Below are 17,501 nucleotides of genomic sequence, written 5' to 3'. Positions count from 1 at the left end.
CCCCGGGAGCTGTCCCCAGCCAGGCCCCCCAGACAGCTTGGCAGCGGTGGCGGGCGCCTCACCTGTCTGCCTGGAGTCCCGTGGCAGCATCATGCCCGTGGGGGTCGGGGGGGTGATGATGATGTTGGGCACGTCCAGGTGCTTGTCGCTCAGGACGGGGGCCTCGTCATGGCTACCGCCACACATTTTAAAGCCTGAGAGGGCAGGCGTGGGACACACAGGTACACACACACACACACGACAGGGAGACAAGCATCAGTGGCCGCCTGGAACTGCCCGCCGTGGGCTGCCTGCCGGCCTCCCTCCCTCCCCGCCGCTCCACTTTGCACACACGGGGAGGGACCCCCCACTGGATGGCCTGTCCAAGCTTGCATCGTTCGGGGACGGCACTGAGTTGTCCCCGCTTTGTCCACTGACGTGGCCCCAGCGCCCAGAACAGTGCCTGACACGCAGCGGGCGCCCAGAACAGGGCTCTAAATGGACGCGAGCCGCGCAGCTCGAACGGGAACGCGGCCCGACCGACGCGGAGCCCTGCCTGCCAATACCTCTCCCCCACGTCACCGTCCGAAAGGGTGTCTGTGACATGGGGCTCGTTTCTCCCTGACACATTGGACTGGATTCCCCAGCGGAGCTGCCTGAGCCAGGCATTTGCTTTGGGCAGAGACGTTAGGTTACAAATTTGGTGTCTTTCATCGACAGGGGGCTGGTCAGGTTTTCTGTTTCTTCCTGTGTCAGTTTGGGTAAGCTGGGCTTTCCCAGCCATCTGTCCATTTCTTCCACGGCCGTGAATTTGTGGTCCTGCAGGCTGCTGCTAATGAGGTTCAGGTGACCCGGCCACGCCTGGGTACAGACCTCCAGCTGACAGAAAAGCACCCCCAAGTCATCCACATCACACGCCTTGCTCCATGCTTCCCCTCTGAGTCAGTGGAACCACGATGCGCTAGAAACCAGAGTGTGAGCCACAATTCCTCCCTTTCCTGCTCCACCCTCCAACCCCCGAGACAAACTAACCCATCACAAGCCCGCAGGTGCCATCCCTCAGCATCTTTGCAGTCCTCCTCTCTCCCTCCCCATGCCCCTAACCCGTCTCTGGGCCAGAAACTGCGAACCTGATCATACCACATACTTGCGGGACCCTCACTAACTCTTGACAACCAGCTATGAGCAGTAGCTCCCACAGTGTGTTCCCTAGAACATTGGCCTCCTGAGACTCCCTCAGGAAGGGGGTCCCACAATCACATGAGTTTGGGAACACCATATATTTGAATGTTGATTGGATCCCATCTAATCTATCTTTCTCGTGGAGATTCTCTTGCATGTTAGAGAGAATTAAAGGCTCTGAGAAGTCCTGCAGTAGGGAAGCAGCTTTCACTGAGCTCAACCCTGGGCTTCCTGAACTTAAGTAACCTTGGGGTCTGTTTTTGAAAGAATGCCTATTAACATCTCACAGAACCATGAGTTGTGAAATACATTTTGGGAAATGGTGATCATAAATTATAGCCAGCCTTCACAATCTGGCCTGAACTACCTGCAGCCTCATTCCCTGCCACTTGCCCACACTCCCCAAACTGCTCACAGTTCCCCAAAAGCCTGGGCTCCCAATGCCTTTGGGCCTTTGCACACGCTACTCTCTCTGCCTGGAATGTTCTTTCTTCCTTTGCAGGGCAATGGGCTCCTGCTTACCCTTCAAAGCCCAGCAAAATAGGCTCTTCTTTGGGGAAGATGTCCCAGCACATGTGATCCCTCCCTCCTTTGTCCATCTACACTGATTCATTCATCAATCTTCTTCCAGCACTGATCACACTGTACTGAAACATTCGTTCTTAATTCTGTCTCCCTTTACCGTGAGCGTCTGGAGGACGGCCAGTGTCTCATTCATCTGTCTCCCTTGCGCCCACAGTGCCTGGGAGAGAGCAAGTGGAGTGCTTTAAACTGGAAATGACCTTCAGGCACTGCTGAACTGCGTGTAAAAATCCTTGTCTCTAGACCCCACACCACCTTGTTTTTCATGACATTTGCTCAGGTATCTGGGTCCCTAGTCAACAGCAGGAGCTGGGGAATGGGGTGATTGTTATTCCCGCTGCTCCTCATGGCCCCTGGGGGGGGCGGGTCAGTGGTTCTCAAGCATGTCCCCAAGAGGTGGAGTCTGATCCACCTCCCCTTCTGTGTGGATGGACTTAGCATGGATTCTTGCACACGGCATATGACGGAAGGCATGGTGTGGGACTTCTAAGACAAGGTCACAAAGGACTGCAACTTCTTCCCTGCCCTCTCGCTCTGGGGGAAGCCAGCCACCATGCTGTGGGGACAAGCAAGCAACCGGGGGTGTGTGGTGAGGGACTGAGGCTTCCTGCCAACAGCCCTGTGAGGGAGCCACCAGGAGAGGGAGTCCTCCAGCCCAGTCAAGCCTTTGGGTGACACTGCAGCCCTTGTTGACCGCTTAAATGTAACCCCACAAGAGACCCTGAGCCAGGAGCTCCCAGCAAAGTCGTTCCTGAATTCCCAAGCCACAGACACAGAGATAATACATGTTAAAGCCACTGGGTTTGAGGGTAATTTGTCATACAGAATTGGAAGCTGATGTGGTCCCCATAGCTCGCCCTGACCACAGGAGGAGGAAGGATGGCGGGTGCGCAGTGGGAAAAATCACAGGGGGCTTCTCAGGGTGACCTCTGGCCACCTAAGGGGTGCCCCTCTGATGGGCAGTTCATGCCTGGACTGTCAAAGACAGCCTGTTCGAATCCACAAAAGCATGAACATCAGGTGACCTAAAGCAATGGAATCAGGCCAATTTCTTGGCCCATCTGCAGCTTGACCTGGGCCGGGTGCTCAGAAAAGCTGCCAGCAACGGACACAGTGGTGAGCACCCTGGCTCTAATTCAGGCCAACTGCTCGCTCTCCGTGCCACCCTGGGCAGGTCACGTCTCCTCTCTGGGCCTCTGCGTGGGAAAGAGGTCTGGCCTCTGTGCTCGGCTTCTGGGAGGCCACCTCTAAGCCCCTGGGCTGCCATGCCTGGCAGGAGAGGCTTGGTTTGCCTGGGGGCCCTGGTCACTTTGGAGAGTCCAGCCACACGGACTCTGGGTGACACCCAAAGGGACTGGAGACAGATCTGCCTCATGGGCAATCAACCGTGCCTTTGTACTTGTGTCCTTGGGTTGCTGTGACAAAGAACCACAGACTGTGGAGCTCCAACAACAGGACCTTACTCTCCCCCAGTCTGGAAGCCAGAAGTCGAGAGCTCCGTGCCGCCAGGGCTGGCTCCTTCTGAGGCCGCGAGGGAGACCGTGCCCCATGCCTCTCCCCCGGCTCGCCGTGGTTTGCGGGCAATGTTTGGTGTCCTCTGGCTTACGGACACATCACCCCGATTTCTGCCTTCGTCTTCACACAGCTTCTCCCTGTGTGTGAGTCTCTGTTTGAATGTTCCCTTTTCACGGGGACACCAGTCATATTGGATCACAGATTATAATCCATAATAATCCATACTGGATTATTACCCTACTCCAGGATGTCCTCTTCTTAACTAATTCCATCTGCAACAGCAACCCCATTTCCAAATCAGGTCATGTGCTAGGGTCCTGGGGGCTAGGACTTCAATATATGAATTTGGGGGGGGCACAATTCAGCCCAGAACACCCAGTAAAAACTCTGAACACTAAGGCTCGGGTGATCTTCCCTCGTTGGCACCATTGTGTGTGTGTCTGTGTGTTTGTGTATCACACGTTTATACCAAGAGTGTAATGCATGTGGGAGCTCTGTCTGGAACTTTCCTGGACTCCGCCCCACACACTCCCTCGGCTCAGCTGGTTGGAATCTGTGTCCCTTCCCGGTAATAAATCATCACCACGAGCACGAGAGCCTCCAGTGAGTTCTGTGTGTCTTTCTAGGAAATCATCGAACCCCTGAGCCTGCAGCTGCTGTCAGGAGTGAGGCTGTTCTCTGGACTGTGTTCCCTCTGACTTCCTGTTTTCACTGACAAAACTGGGTGGCCGGACCCACGTCTGTGGGCTGGGAAGAGGATGACACAGTGCTCCCTCCCGGTGAACACAGCAGACTTCCAGCCCTGAAGCCCGATCCTCTCTCCTCCCTGGGGTGGTTCCCACCCCCACCCCCAGAATCGGCCAGGCCAGTTAGTTCTACGGGAAGAGGCCAGGTCTCCTCATCAGACTCCGAGCCCCTCGGGAGCACCCACCGAGGCCGCCGCCAACTTGACTGAGAGCAGTACAACCCAGAACGTAATGCAAAGGAAGCCGCTCGGAGGAGGCCGTCCTGTTACCCCCTGTAATGGCTGACATCTACGGATTATTTGCTGCATGCCGTTCACGGTGCTGAGAGCCTGATGGGCGCTTTCTCCTTCGGTCTTCACTGCTCCCCGCTGAGGTGCGAAGTGTAACCAGCCCCATCTCATGGATGTGGAGACTGAGGACCAGAAGGAGAAAGCACTTGCACTCAGTTGAACAGCTGGTGTGGGGTGGAGGCCAGGATCGGAACCCAAGCCCAACCTGTCTGACTCCGCAAGCTGGTGCTTCTCGTAACCACAATTCTATATGATGGAGCTGGCAAACTTTCTGAAAGGGCCGGGCGGGAAGTATTTTTTACTCTGGGGCTCTGCAGTCTTCTGCTGCAACGGCTCCACTTTGCCATCGTCACAGGAAAGCTGCCACTGACGACAGGCAAATGAATGCCTGTGTTTCAATAAAACTTTATTATTTCTTTCTTTATATTTAAAGTAGGTTCCAGGGACCAACGCGGGGCTTGAACTCACAACCCCAAGATCATGACCCGAGCTGATACCAAGGGTCCCAAGCTGAAACCGACGGAGCCACCCAGGCGCCCCCCAATAAAACTTTATTGACAAAAACGGGCGGCGGGCCGTATTTGGCCCAAGGGCTGCGGGGCGCCAGTCCCGAGGCCCTGTAACCTCCAGAAGTCAGGGAGTGTGGATCTGAAACCTGCCTGAGGAACAGAAACTCAAAAGCCTGAGGCTGCTTAATGCCAAAGACAAGAACGAAATCTGAGCCCCGCCTGCTGTTCTAAGTGACAGTACCTCACCTCGGATGGGTGTTGGGCTCGAGGAAATGAATGAATTCACATAAAGCCCTTGCCCAGCAAGCCAGGGGCCTAGAGGGTGCTCAATCCCTGTTAGCTTTCTCTGTAATCATCCATAAAGAGCATCTCATGGAGTGCTGGCAACAAAAGGAAGCTCTGATTATTGTTATCTGTTAACAGGAGGGAGCCTCCCTGCTCCCTCTGCGAGGCCCCTTCCTCCGCGAATATTCCCAAGTTCTAAAATAAAATGCTAATGGGGAAGAGCCACACTTCTCCCGGGGCCCCACATTTGCATTTTAACAGGTTCTGGGAGCTTGGCGACAAAGCCCACGTTCTTAATCAGGAAGCATCAGGTCACTCAGTGGGCCCTGGAGAGATGCTCAAGGCAGAGAGGAGGGAGGGGAGGGGAGGAGGGAGAAAAGGAGGAGGGCGGGACTCCAGCACTTCTCAAATCCCCCCCCCCCCCCCCCGGGGGCTGCCCAGCTCCGAGCAGAGGTGGCTGAGCAAGAGGGAAAAAGCTCTCAGGAGATAATGCCTACTTTGAGGATTAAAGACAAATGCCAACCCTGCCCCAGACAAGGAGCTCATTTGTGCTAAAGCCAGAATTGTTACTTGTTAATTATGTGCCTGCCTCAGGCCATTAAAAGCCCATTTCCTGAAGAGGTGGGCTTGGCTGGGATTCCAGGGGGCCAGGCCCCAAGGAAGCAGGGGGTGGGGAGCAGACCCCAGCGCCCCAGAAATATTGAAAGATTTCGGGGTGCAATAGGGAGCCTATGCGGGAAGATTTCCAGCGGGGGGAGGTCACCTGACCTTGACTGGGCCCCTGCTCTGGGGCACACACTGTTCTTGGTCCTGGATTTAGAGCAGGCCAGACTGCCAAAACCCTGGCCTCCAGGAGCCGGCCTTCTCTGCGGGTGAAATGGGGAGACACTGGGCTGCGAGGCCAGACTTCCTCTGAAACCTGGTTCTGCCCTTTTCCCAGCTCCAGGGGAATGGTTTTCCATCTTGGCTGCTCACTGGAAATCACGTGGGAAGTTTGAAAAATACCGATGGGGACCCCACCCCCAGAGAGCCCGATTTCACTGCTCTACTCAGGCCGCCAGGATTTTTTTTTTTTAAGTAGGTTCCAGGCCCAGCATGGAGCCCAGCATGGGACTTAAACTCCTGGCCCTGAGATCAAGACCTGAGCTGAGATCAAGGGTTGATGCTTAACCAACTGAGCCACCCAGGTGCCCCTGGGGCTGCCAGGATTTTTAAAAGCACCCAGGTGAGTCTAACAGCCAGAGCAGGGAACCCGCAAGCTAGGGTGACTGTGTGAGCACAGGGCCCCACTCTGAGCTTGTTTTCTGGCTGTAAAAGGGGTTACACCAGTCTTGTAGGCATGAAGTACCTGGCATGGGCTGTGGGGCTACCCAGTGCGGGAGACGTGGCCAAGCGTGAGCCCGCTGGCTGGCTGGCACCTGGGGGAGACCGGGGTTGGGGACCAGGCCGCTTCCTCACACCACCCCTTGGGGTGCATACTGGGCCCACGGCTGTTCTGCAGGCGAGAAAACCAAGGCTCAGAGAAAGAAGGTGCCAGGAGGGCCCGCGGAGGCCCGGTGGCTCCCACCTGAGCTCCCGCCCTGCCCCTTCTGGCATCAGCCACCCCTTCTCATCCTTCAGAAGCCCCGAGCCAGGCCTGTGCTCTGCTCAGGATGCCCCAGTTCCCTGCGCAGCTCTCAGCAGCCCCCAGGCCACTCCCGGGCCGCGGCCTACACCTGCTGCCCTCGGCAGGCTTCATGGCTCAAGGGTGCCCTCTGTTGCTTCTTTTGAAAATGGCACTCGGACCGGCACCCAGCTTGGAGACTCCGCCTGGGCCCAAGTCCCTGGGACTGTGTCCACTCTTCCCAAAGGCACCGTCGCCCACACAGTGACTCTGTTGCACTCACTATGTAGTGGAGGCCAGAACGTACACCTGGGCTTCAATACACCTGGTAATGACTCTTTGGGCCTTGTTTCCTCACCAGCAAAATGAAGGTAAATAATCGCCCCCACCTCCAGGGGGCGCTGAGAGGGATTAAGACCCACTCTGAAGTCCACACTCCAGCCAAGGAGGGTGCAAACGCTATGGGCATTTTGCAGGTGAGAAATCCACACAGTCGGCCATGCGGAGCACGCTCAGTAAACATAAGTGGTGATGAATAGCACGAGATTCTGATCCCAGCACTTATTCATCGATTCAGCCAATACTGAGCACCTACTGGGTGCCACCCAGAGGTTGTTACTCCTAGCCCCCTGAGCGCACGTCAGGGACCTGGTCCCACCCTCGGTGTGGGACAGCTGGAGTGGGGGCGGCTCCCCCCAAATATCCCTGGTTCCAACTTAACCCTCGGAGACACGTTTTCCTTATTGGATTGGACCGGCCCCGGGCTCCGGGGGCTCCGGACCCTGACTCTCAGTTCTGCCGGCTGGCTGGCTGGGACCCCGCCTCGCTTGGCCCCGGCCTTCCCCCCGCCACGCTCCCTTCCCTTAAGGCACGGAGCCGGGCCCAGGGGAGGTGCTCAGTCGGCAGGCAGTTAGTGAGCACCCCCTACGTGCTAGGCGTCATTCCTGAGAAAAGAGTCTCAGCATGTTTCTCTGCTCCTCCCCCCATACTGTGCCTTCCTCCACCCTCCAGGCCCCAGTGTGCAAAGTGAGGCCCCAAAGATTTCTGCGTCAGCTGGAAAAAGCCCGAGAGGGCCTGCCAAGCCGCAGTCCGGAGGGCCCACGTTGCTGGGGGGGGGGGGCGCACTGTGTGAGCTCCTTGAAGGGAGTCATCACGTGGTCCTCCCAGCGAGGCCGACAGTGGGAGAAGCCCATTTTCCAGATGGATGCACTGAGGCACAGAGGAGTCAGGCCGTGCCCAGGGTCCTGGGGGACCTGACACAGAAGCTGCCTTCCCAGGGCCAGGAGGCAAACACTTTCCAGAGCCTGGGTCACTAGTAAGAAGCAGATGATGGGAAGGAGCAGCAGGACTGGGTCAGAAGGGGGGAGTCAGAAAAGGCTTCCCAGAGGGGCCAATCGGAGGGCGGCAGGAGAAGCGGACGGAAGGAGAGGGCACTTGGGTCAGCTGCAGCAGGCACAAAGGCCCTGGGGCAGGAACCGGGTGCTCTGGGGCCAGCACTAATTCCTCAGAGATGACCGGATGTTGGAATTAGTGTAGGTCTTTCAAAAAACAAGCGGACAAATGCCTCCAAGGGTTTCAGATGCACTTAATCTTTTTTTTTTTTTTATTCCAATTAAGCAGAAAGCCTTGCATTATTATGGATGAGGCCAGGGCAGTGAGGGCGGTTTTACCTTTTCGAGGCAGCCCCGGCCCAGTGGAGCCTGCCGTGGATGTTTTAAATCTCTTTTTAATTAAGGAAAAAGCCCCAGCTTGCGTCAGGGATGAGCTGCTGGAGTGAGAGCCGGGAGGGGGACCCGGAGAGAGGATGGGGCGCGGTGAGGTGGGGCGAAGGCGCCCCCCTCCCTGCCACCTGCAGGCTGCCTGCCTGCCCGCGCCCAGCGCCAGGGCGGACTCCGGTGGCCTCCTGGCCCCGGCTCTGGACCCCAGCCTCTCTGGGAGGCTTCGTGGGTCTCGGCCAGGGGGGTGAGGGTGCAGTGCGAACCCAAGTCAAAGAAAGGCGTAGCATCCGGCAGCGGCCCTGCCTGTGGGAGTCCCTGCTGTGAGCAGCTCACGGTTCCACCGCGGCCCATGCCTTGTGGTGGGGGCTGCCCTGTGCACTGGAGGGGGTTTGGCCTTGGTCTCCAGAGGCTGTAGCACCCTCTGGCTGTGATACCAAAAAATGTCTCCAAAAAATGTCTCCAGATGCAGCCAGCCTTTCTTGGGGGGTGGGGTTACCAGATAAAATACAAATTCAAAAAAATAATAATAATTTTTTAGTACAAGTCCCGTGCAATATTTGGGACATACTTACACTAGACAGTTCCTTGTTTACTTGAAATTCAAATGGAACTGGGCATCCTGTTTGATGGTTCCCCCCCCATAAATCTGACAACTCTAGGTAATGAGGTGGGGGGGGCAACCCCCTCCCACCACCGCTGAGATGAGAAGTCGAGAACCACTGTCATGGCTGTTACAACTCTCCACAAGAGCTCGGCCTTTCTGAGCAGGCCCCAGAGAGCTGCTGGTTTCCTTTGTCCCTTGTGGCCGGGCCGGAGCCACGGGAGGGGGCAGCGGGGTGGCCCTACTCTGCCTTCCACCAGCTGTGTGGGCTGAGCAACTTCCTTACCCTCCCTGAGCCTCTGTTGGCAAACTCACAGAGGGGATAACAGAGGGGACTATCCACCTTGCCTCCCTTATTAGGGTAAAGATTCGAACTTCCGCCCAGGATAGTGACCGGTAAGCTGCAGGGCCCCCCTAAGGATGTGGGATGTTAAGTGGAAGCTGTCCAGCCGGTCTCAGAGGCAGGAGGTGAGCGAGGCTATCCTGAGCAAACCTGTGAGCTCCTGGGGGAGCCCGAGCCCTGAGGACAGGGACGTGTCTTCCCAGCAGTGGGCAGCTGATGCGTGAGAGGGGCCACGGATGGGCGGCCACACAGCAGAGCAGATCAAAAGCTCAAGACCCAGGGGGCATTTGGCATTTGGGACACAGGGCGGCAGCACGTGCCACCACGGACAGCTGAGGCTGTGGCTCCGCCCGGGGAGTCCTCCCGGGAGGCCTGGCTGCCCCCTTCCATGTGCTCCCCGGGCAGCTCCCCCCTCAGCTCCACATGGGCCTTTCCCGGGCTCAGAGGGCAGCCGATGCTCTGGATCTGGTGCTGGCAGGGTGCAGAGATACTGGACAGCGGACAGCCCCTGCCCTGCATGCTGCTGGGGCCCGTGCGAGCTGGGACAGCCTTCCCAGGGCGCGGGCTCCTCTGCAGGGGGCAGGAGGGGAGCCCCGCCCACGGCCCAAGCGAGCGCTGGCCCAGAGCAAAGACGGGAGCCATGATGAGAACCCCCCATCGCCTTGTATCGAGGGCCTGCTGTGCCCCCTACAAGTGTCAGCACCTGAGATTATCTAAGCAACACCCCTGAGGGGACTGCGGTGGCCCCACCTGACAGTGGGGGAAACTGAGGCAAAGACAGGCTCCACCACTTGCCCCTGGTCACACAGCTGCTGCCCATGGCACACGCCCCGTCCCACCAGAGGCAGCCCCGTGTCGGCTGTAGAATTGTTTGCTGACAAATTGCACCGCGCGCAAGGGTGACAGACAGGAAGTGCCCCCAGCTCCGTCCCAGAGCACCCCAGCCCTCACACTGCGGAAACGGAGGCTCGGGATGAGTTCGTGCCTTCACCTTGGGTGTCCCCAGTGACTTCAGAGGAGGGTCTCAGAGGAGTTTCGGGTGTGGCCTGGGCGGTTTGAACCTCCCTGCTCGACAGAAGAGGTGATGCACACAGAGGTTGGGGGCAGGGAAAGGACAGAGGCCGGAGAAAGTGACCCGGGCTGGTAGGAGTCAGGGGAGGGGTCTCTTTCCCGATGAGAACGCTGGTGGGTGTGTGGCCCCCTCACAGCCTGCGTCCTTGCTCTGCCCGTGTGTCGTACATCAGTAAGAAGGCAAACCTTTCCTGCAGAAATGAAACTTCCCCGAGATAGCAAGAGTGAAAGAAAAAAAAAAAAAAAAAAAGGCCGTTACCACGGTTAGCTTAGTCATTCCTCACGTGGAGGATGCAGGGCCTTTGGGTGCAACTCCCAAGGTGACTCGGCAAAACTCTCAAAATGACAAGGGTGCACGCCCTCCGACCTAGCAGGCTACTCCGCGGAATGTCCCACGGCCAGGCTCCCTGGCGGGTGAAAGGCGGGCTGGGGACGGTGAGACCGTGAGCGTGGGCCACACGAGGGACTACCATGCCTCTGTCCACGAGGGAGCCCGTTCCCGCACCTGCAGATCCATGGAAGGACCAAGGGGCGGAACGGCGGGTCTAATGCCACCACTCATGTTGCAAAGAGGAAAGGGATACGCCCAGGACCATGTCTGTGCATGCATGGAATATTCTGGAAGGAGACCCAAGGAAGCAGTAACCATGGCTGCCTCCAAGCAGGCGGCTAGGAGAGTGGCAAGGGCAGACTGACTTTTTATTACATATGCTTTTGTACATTTCACATTCTGTGCCACAGAGGTATTTTATATATTCAGAAAATAAAGTCATGAAAAAGAGAAATAAAACATTTTCTGAAGGGGGGCTAACACAGACAGATGGACTTAGGAGGGAGGAAGGAAGAAGGTGGGCCATGCTGCTGCAGGAGAGGTCTGATCAAGGTGATGGGGTGAGAGAGTAAACAGGGAGAGAGAGGCAGGAGTGGGGATGGGAATGCTCCTTTTCAGGAGAGTGGCCCCATGTGTGGTCACCAGGCCCAGGTAAATTGAGAGTGAAGTTCCCAGAGTTCTGGGGGTGGGGACGCTGGGCTCAGCTGGTCCCTCCAGGCCAGAGACATCGGCCGATGAAGACTCCAGCCTGTGGGCCCTGCTCTTGGCTGACCCCCAGCCATCCTGTTCTTCATAGCTTCTCCCCTTGGAGGCAGTCATGGTTACTGTTTCCTGTGTCTCCTTCCAGAACATTCTCTGTCTCCATGTACAAACACCCTCCTAGGCGTGTTTGTTTCCTTTTTCCAACATGCATGTGGTATTAGACCTGCCGTTCTGCCCCTTGTTCCTTTCACTGAACCGTGCGTGTGGGACATGGCTCCCTAGCTGTTCAGACGGAGCTGCCGTCCTTTCTCACATCGTCATGGGCTCCCCTGCACGGCCCCACCTTCTGACCGACACATGGGAAGTGCACGGTTAGGACACCAGTGTGGGCCGCCAGCAGCTGAGGCCGGCTGTGGGGATGGCCAGGACTCAAAGGACAGGCGTCCTGGGGCCTGAGTGGAGGTCATGCTTTACGGCCCAGGCTTGTCCCCAGGGGGCCGGAGTGCTGCCTGCTGATGGTTCCCTAGGACCTGCCTGCCCCCAAGCTGGGAGGGACTGAAGAGGGGCACTCAAGGAGCTTAGGGTACACAATTTAAGGGGGCCCCATCCTCAGGGCCAGGCACACCCTCACTCTCCTCATCTCGGCCCTGCCCCAGGTCATGCCCCTCCTGACACAGCCCTCCAGCATGTCCAGGAGACGGGCAGGTAAAAGGCCTGTTCCCCTCGATCTGGGACAACTGTGCAGGGCCGTCTCGGCTCCAGAGCCCTGTGCACGGAAGCCCAAGCCTACCCTGGGTATTGGTCCTCAAGCCCTCCCCAGGCCAGCCAGCTTGACTGTGACCCTGTCGGCCATTCCTCCCTCCTTCCTCAGGACAGTAGGTGTGGTGTCAGGGTTTGGCGGGGTGGGGGTTGGTTAGCCTAAGCAGGACATGGGGCTAAATCCAGGCCATGGGCCAGGAGAGCTGCTGGCTCTCCCATGGGGACAGGGCGGGGCCAAGTTAAGTACCATCTGCTTTGGCATTTAAGATAGTCTCTGATTATCCACCCCTCCTTGGAGCAGGTGGGGGTCTCCCTGCCCTCTGAGCCCCTGCCTCCTGGGTTTCCAGCCAAGCCAACCTTGTCACCTTGGGCAGTCAGCCCCCAGCCCAGGTTCCATGTCACAAGCAAGGATGTTGGCCCCGAACAGTGGTTCTCACCCTGGGCTGCACAGGAGAATCAGCTCGGAAGTTTCATAAACACGCTGGTGCCCGGGACCCCCACCCACACCAACTGAATCCCCACCCCCTGGGGAACGGGCCAGAGCTGCACCATTGTGAAAGCCTCCCATGTGATTCCAACGTGCATCCCTGCAAATCGGAGTCGCATGGGAGGTTAGACCCCCGGTCTGCCCTGATCCTAGTGCTCCCTACTATTGATACAAGAAATTCTCGATACCACACCTCAGCTGCCACGGCCCTGCCTGCCCCAGGGACCTCAGCAACTCCTGCTTGGCCCCTAGCCCCTCACTCCTGTCACACGCCCCTCCTCTTCACTGCCCTTCGGCTCACCAAACTCGTCCCTGTCTCAGGGCCTTTGCATCCACTGTTCCCTTTGCCTGGAACACTGTTCCCTGCCTCCGTGTGGCTAGCTCACTTCAATTCCTTTTACTGCTGTCACCACGCAACCCGCCGGCCTGGATCTTGGGTTCACGCACTCGTTTCTGCCTCTCCTGCGTGGGGACAGGACTCTGAGCCGTCCTTAGCCCTTCCCTGGGGCCTGGTGCAGTGCCTGGCCCGGAGTGGATGTCCAACAGCTGCCTGCCGGACAGATGGAAGGTCTTGCGGGAACACAGTGCTGGTCTGGGCTCTGTTCCCCGCGGGGAGAGGGTTTAGGCAGGCAGCGAGGATCCCCATGGGCAGGAAGCTGCAGCCCACTGCACAGATGGGAACACGGAAGCTCAGTACACTAAGACATTGACCTTGGCCACGTTCTACCTTGATGCGGGCCCCACCATGTCGCCTTCCTTTCAAACCTATGAAGCCCCCCAAAGCGTTCTGAAAATGGCTCAAAATGTACTAGCCGAATGGATGCCTTTATTCCTCTCTTTATGTGGAGCCCCCAGCCCCCACTGGAGTAAACCCCAAATTCCCTGCCCCTGGTTCCACCGTCTCCCAGAGCAGCTCTTCCAGGCGTACTTGCTTCCCTGGTGCCACCCCTGCCCTGGGCCAGGCCACAGGTTTCTGTCCTAGCACACGGCAGTCGGCACTCAGGTGGCTGCACTGAGTAACGTTCACCTCTCTCTCTCTCTCCCAGCTCCATGCGGTCCAGGAGCGCAGCCACCTTGCTCATGTCTGAAGCCCCATATCTGGCCCTGGGTGGGCGCACGGTAGGGATGCAGTCGACGTTTGTGCAGCGAGCAGTCTCTCGACCAGCTCTGCCCACAGCGTCGGACGGCTCGAACCAAGAGTTTGCCCTAGAAGGTGTATGCGTTGTGACGCTCATCTTCGCTGTGACCTGCAGCTAGTCTCAGGCCTCCTAATACCAGGCAAAAATGGGCATCGTGACCACCAGCCCCCAACCACCCATGCCTGGGTTATAGGCCAAGAGGAGGAGAGGCCCTGAGCCCCCCGCAAGGGAAGTGGGAGAAATGCCTGGACAGTCAGGGGCTCCGGGGAGGGCAGACCCGTGTCCCCAGTCCCTACCATCACCATGTCACCTGCTTGGCACAAGAGACTAAAGACCCCACTACCATCGGCCAGATCCCAACAGTGGGCTGTCCTCCCAAACAGATGGCCGTCTTCCTCAAGATGGTCAAGGTCACAAAGAGGAGCTTCTGAGAAACTGTCACGATCAGAGGAGCCTGAGGAGATGTGACAAGTAGTTGTAAGGTGGGCTCCTGGGACAGCAAAGGGGCCTGAGGGGAGAACAGGAAAGCTGAACAAAGCCCGGGCCTTATTGGTAGTAATATATCTGGACCAGTTCAGGGGCCGTGATGAAGGGACCGAGCTGATACAAGCCTTAACTAGAGGGGAAACTGTAAATTTGAAATTACTTTCTGTAAATCTAAAACTGTTCTAAAAAAACAGTCATTAAAACACACGAACAAGCCACCAAGCCCGACAGTCTCCATCTCTTGGTGCCCTTCCACCTGGTCCCAGGTGGCCCCAGAAGGACAGTCCGCTGGGACCAGCCCGGCCCAGGAGCCTGTCTCCTCGGTGACGCTGTCAGTGGCCGGGGCTGGCTCTGGCACCCTCCGGGGAACCCCAGAGACCACAGCGGCCCCCGAGGCGGCCCCCACAGGAAAGCCCACACCTCCAGACTGACTTCCCTTGCACCTGCAGCCGCCACCAGAATGGGAAGGTACAGAGGGCCAGGGCAGACAGGAAACCCTGTCCACTGGGCACCATCTTCAGTGCCAGTCTATCTCAGATAAGCCTCAAAACCTGGCCCAGGAAATGTGCCCACTCATCACTCCATTTTACAGATGGGGTAGCTGAGGCTTTGTTATGTGAAGAGATTTGTACAAGGTTGCAGTTAGTCAGGGACACACCTGAGATCTGAACTCAGATCTTTCTGACCCCAGAGCCAGGTCACCAGTTGTTCTCAACCTTGAGCAGGCACTGGAATCCCCCAGAGGGTTTGTTAAAACCCCCCCGAGTCTCTGACTCAGTAGGTCTGGGAGGGGCCCATGCGTCTGACCAGTTCCCAGGTGATGCTGAGGCCTCAGCTCTGGGGCCCCTCCATGCTGCTAACTCACAAACCCACAAACCAGGAACCCACTCACCCCTCCCCTGCCTACTGAGCCAAGCCCCTCCAACCGGCCATGGGACGCGGGCCGGTGAGAGTGGCCCTGTGCCTCCGTCTCCCCACTGTGAAGTCACCTACGCTGCCCAGCTGTAGTGAGCACGAAATAGGCAAATAGAGGGACCCCATTCTGGGAGCTGCTCCTGTTTCAGTGATGCCCGGACCAAAGCCAGCCCTTCCGCCAGAGGGCAGGGGGGAGCTGCTCTTTGGACAGCGGAGCACTCCCACGTGTCACAGCTGCCGTGGCCAGGCCCTTGGGCAGCAGGACCCCACTCCCAGTGCTCCGCTGCACCCACTCTCCTTTGGGACCGGAAACAGAAGGATTTCGGCGCAGCTGTGTTCCTCTCTCCCGTGCCACACCCTCCACAGGTCCCCACCTCGGGCTGTCTTTGCCATCGGACCGGAGAAGCACCTTCCTGCCCCGCATGTGCGGGGCTCAGGGTGAAGTGACTCATGGAGGGGTGAAGAGTGTCCCCCCAAATCCACGTCCACAAAGAACCTCAGAACGTGACCTTATTTGGAAACAAGGTCTTTGCAGATGTGATTCGTTAAGAGTCTCGGGATGAGATCATCCTGGATTTAAGGCTGGCTCTACGTCTGAAGACCGGTGTCTTTCTAAGAGAAAGGACACAGGGACACAGGCAGGAGGCCGTGGGAGGACAGAGGCCGACCCAGGAGGACGGGCCACACGCCCAGGAGCGCCTGGAGCCCCCAGGGGCGGGGAGAGACAGGGAGGACCCTCCCCGGGAGCCTTCGGAGACAGCGTGGCGACCCTGCTGGCGCCTCGATTGAGGACTCGTAACCTCCAGACTGTGGGGGAACGCATTTCCGTTGCTCGAAGCCTCTGAGTTTGGGGTGATACGTTTCGGCAGCTCCAGGAAACTCGGACACCATCTTACCGACTGTGAAGATGAAGGAGAACGTGTTGCTAACGTTTCTGGCTACAGCGACTGCTTCACATGTCACCTTGAAATGTTTCCTCCTGGAGAGGCCATACCGGTGGTGGATGAAACAAGGCCTCTGGAACCAGCCCTTCGGGGGTTCAGATCCCACCGGGTCCCAGCTGTGTGGCCTCGGGCCAACGGCACTGCCTCTCTGTGCCTTAGCTTCCTCATCTGGAAACTGGGGATCCCAGGAGGACTCACGTGGTTGTCGTGGAGACAGGGGAGCGGATCCACACAGAATATGCACAGAACAGGGCCCTGTCCAGGCTGAGCCTCCAGTAAGAACTCACCCCGTATTCTAATTACTTGACTGGGTCGTTCTGAGTTCTGGAATTCATCCCAAAGAAATAATAATTTTAAAAATCAGAAATCAAAGATGTTCAAAACGGCACGATTTACAAAAGCAACGAGTTGGAAACCTCCCAAAGACCAGCTCTTGGCGGGATGTGACACAGGAGTTAGAGAGCGTGGAAAGACACACGCCAGTGGCAGCCAGACAGGACACACAGACATGTCGCAGCCCTACATGGGGTAACACCACGCTTGCGGGCGCGAGGGCCCAGGCGGCGAGGGCCGAGAAGGTAATTTGGACAAGGGTGTGCAGGGAAGGGGCCGAGGGGCACCTGGCGCTTTGCAGTTGCTGGGCTGTGGCCCGTCCCTTATGGGAGGAGGAGCGTTGGGGCCTCTGGGCGGGTGGGCCTGGGTCGTCTTGGTGAAGCACGGAGAGAGGGTCTGGTGCTCAGCTCCCCGCCCCCCTCCCCCTGCCTGTCACACCCAAGAGACCTGCCACCTCCCGACATCAGGGCTGGGTGAGGCTGGTGTGGGCAGAGGGCTGGCAGTCCAGGGCCAGTGGCAGGCCCCAACGAGCTGCAGTGAAAAATATGTGAGCAAACCTCGCTGCTCCAGCAACATTCCAGCCCTTTGCTCCTCAAGGGTCTGGCTGGAAGGAGGCCCTTTTAAAAGCCCCCTGGCACCAGGGCTCTAAGTCCTGCAGGGAGGGAAATTGGGGGGGGGGGCATGGGATGCTCCCCAGGGGCTCTCAGGGTCTGAAGTGTCTGGGTCTCCTCCCCTGGGTGGTCCCCGCCTTGGGCTGGAAACGAAGCAGCCCCAGGGGTCCCTCCAGGGCCTTGGTTAACTCATCAAAGATGTCCTGGCCCAGCAGCCAAAAGGGGAGGCAGCCCCGTGCCCAAGGAGGAACGAATTGGATAAACCAAAGGTGGTCTATACACGGGGAATATAAGTCAGCCTTAAAAAGGAAGGCTCTTCTGACACCTTGAGGACATTGTGCTGAATGAAATAAGCCAGTAAGGAAAGGGT

General features: G+C 57.8%; 1 protein-coding gene across 3 annotated transcripts in view; it reads right to left on the bottom strand.

Annotated features, from left to right (window-relative positions):
- CUNH16orf74 (chromosome unknown C16orf74 homolog) overlaps positions 1 to 17,501 on the bottom strand; it is a 30,562-nt gene that overhangs the window by 2,853 nt on the left and 10,208 nt on the right. For all 3 annotated transcript variants that reach the window (XM_064580347.1, XM_045892097.3, XM_064580348.1), the window contains one exon: positions 63 to 194. In XM_064580347.1, coding sequence (XP_064436417.1) covers positions 63 to 194 — 132 coding nt within the window. The remainder of the gene's footprint in view (positions 1 to 62; positions 195 to 17,501) is intronic.

The sequence above is a fragment of the Mirounga angustirostris genome, unplaced genomic scaffold (assembly GCF_029215605.1).
Source record: "Mirounga angustirostris isolate CCGP_5_RB_7025 unplaced genomic scaffold, mMirAng1.0.hap1 SCAF_16, whole genome shotgun sequence".
Classification (NCBI taxonomy): Eukaryota; Metazoa; Chordata; class Mammalia; order Carnivora; family Phocidae; genus Mirounga; species Mirounga angustirostris.
Note: the sequence above shows the minus strand (reverse complement) of the source record. Positions and strands in the feature narration are given on the sequence as shown.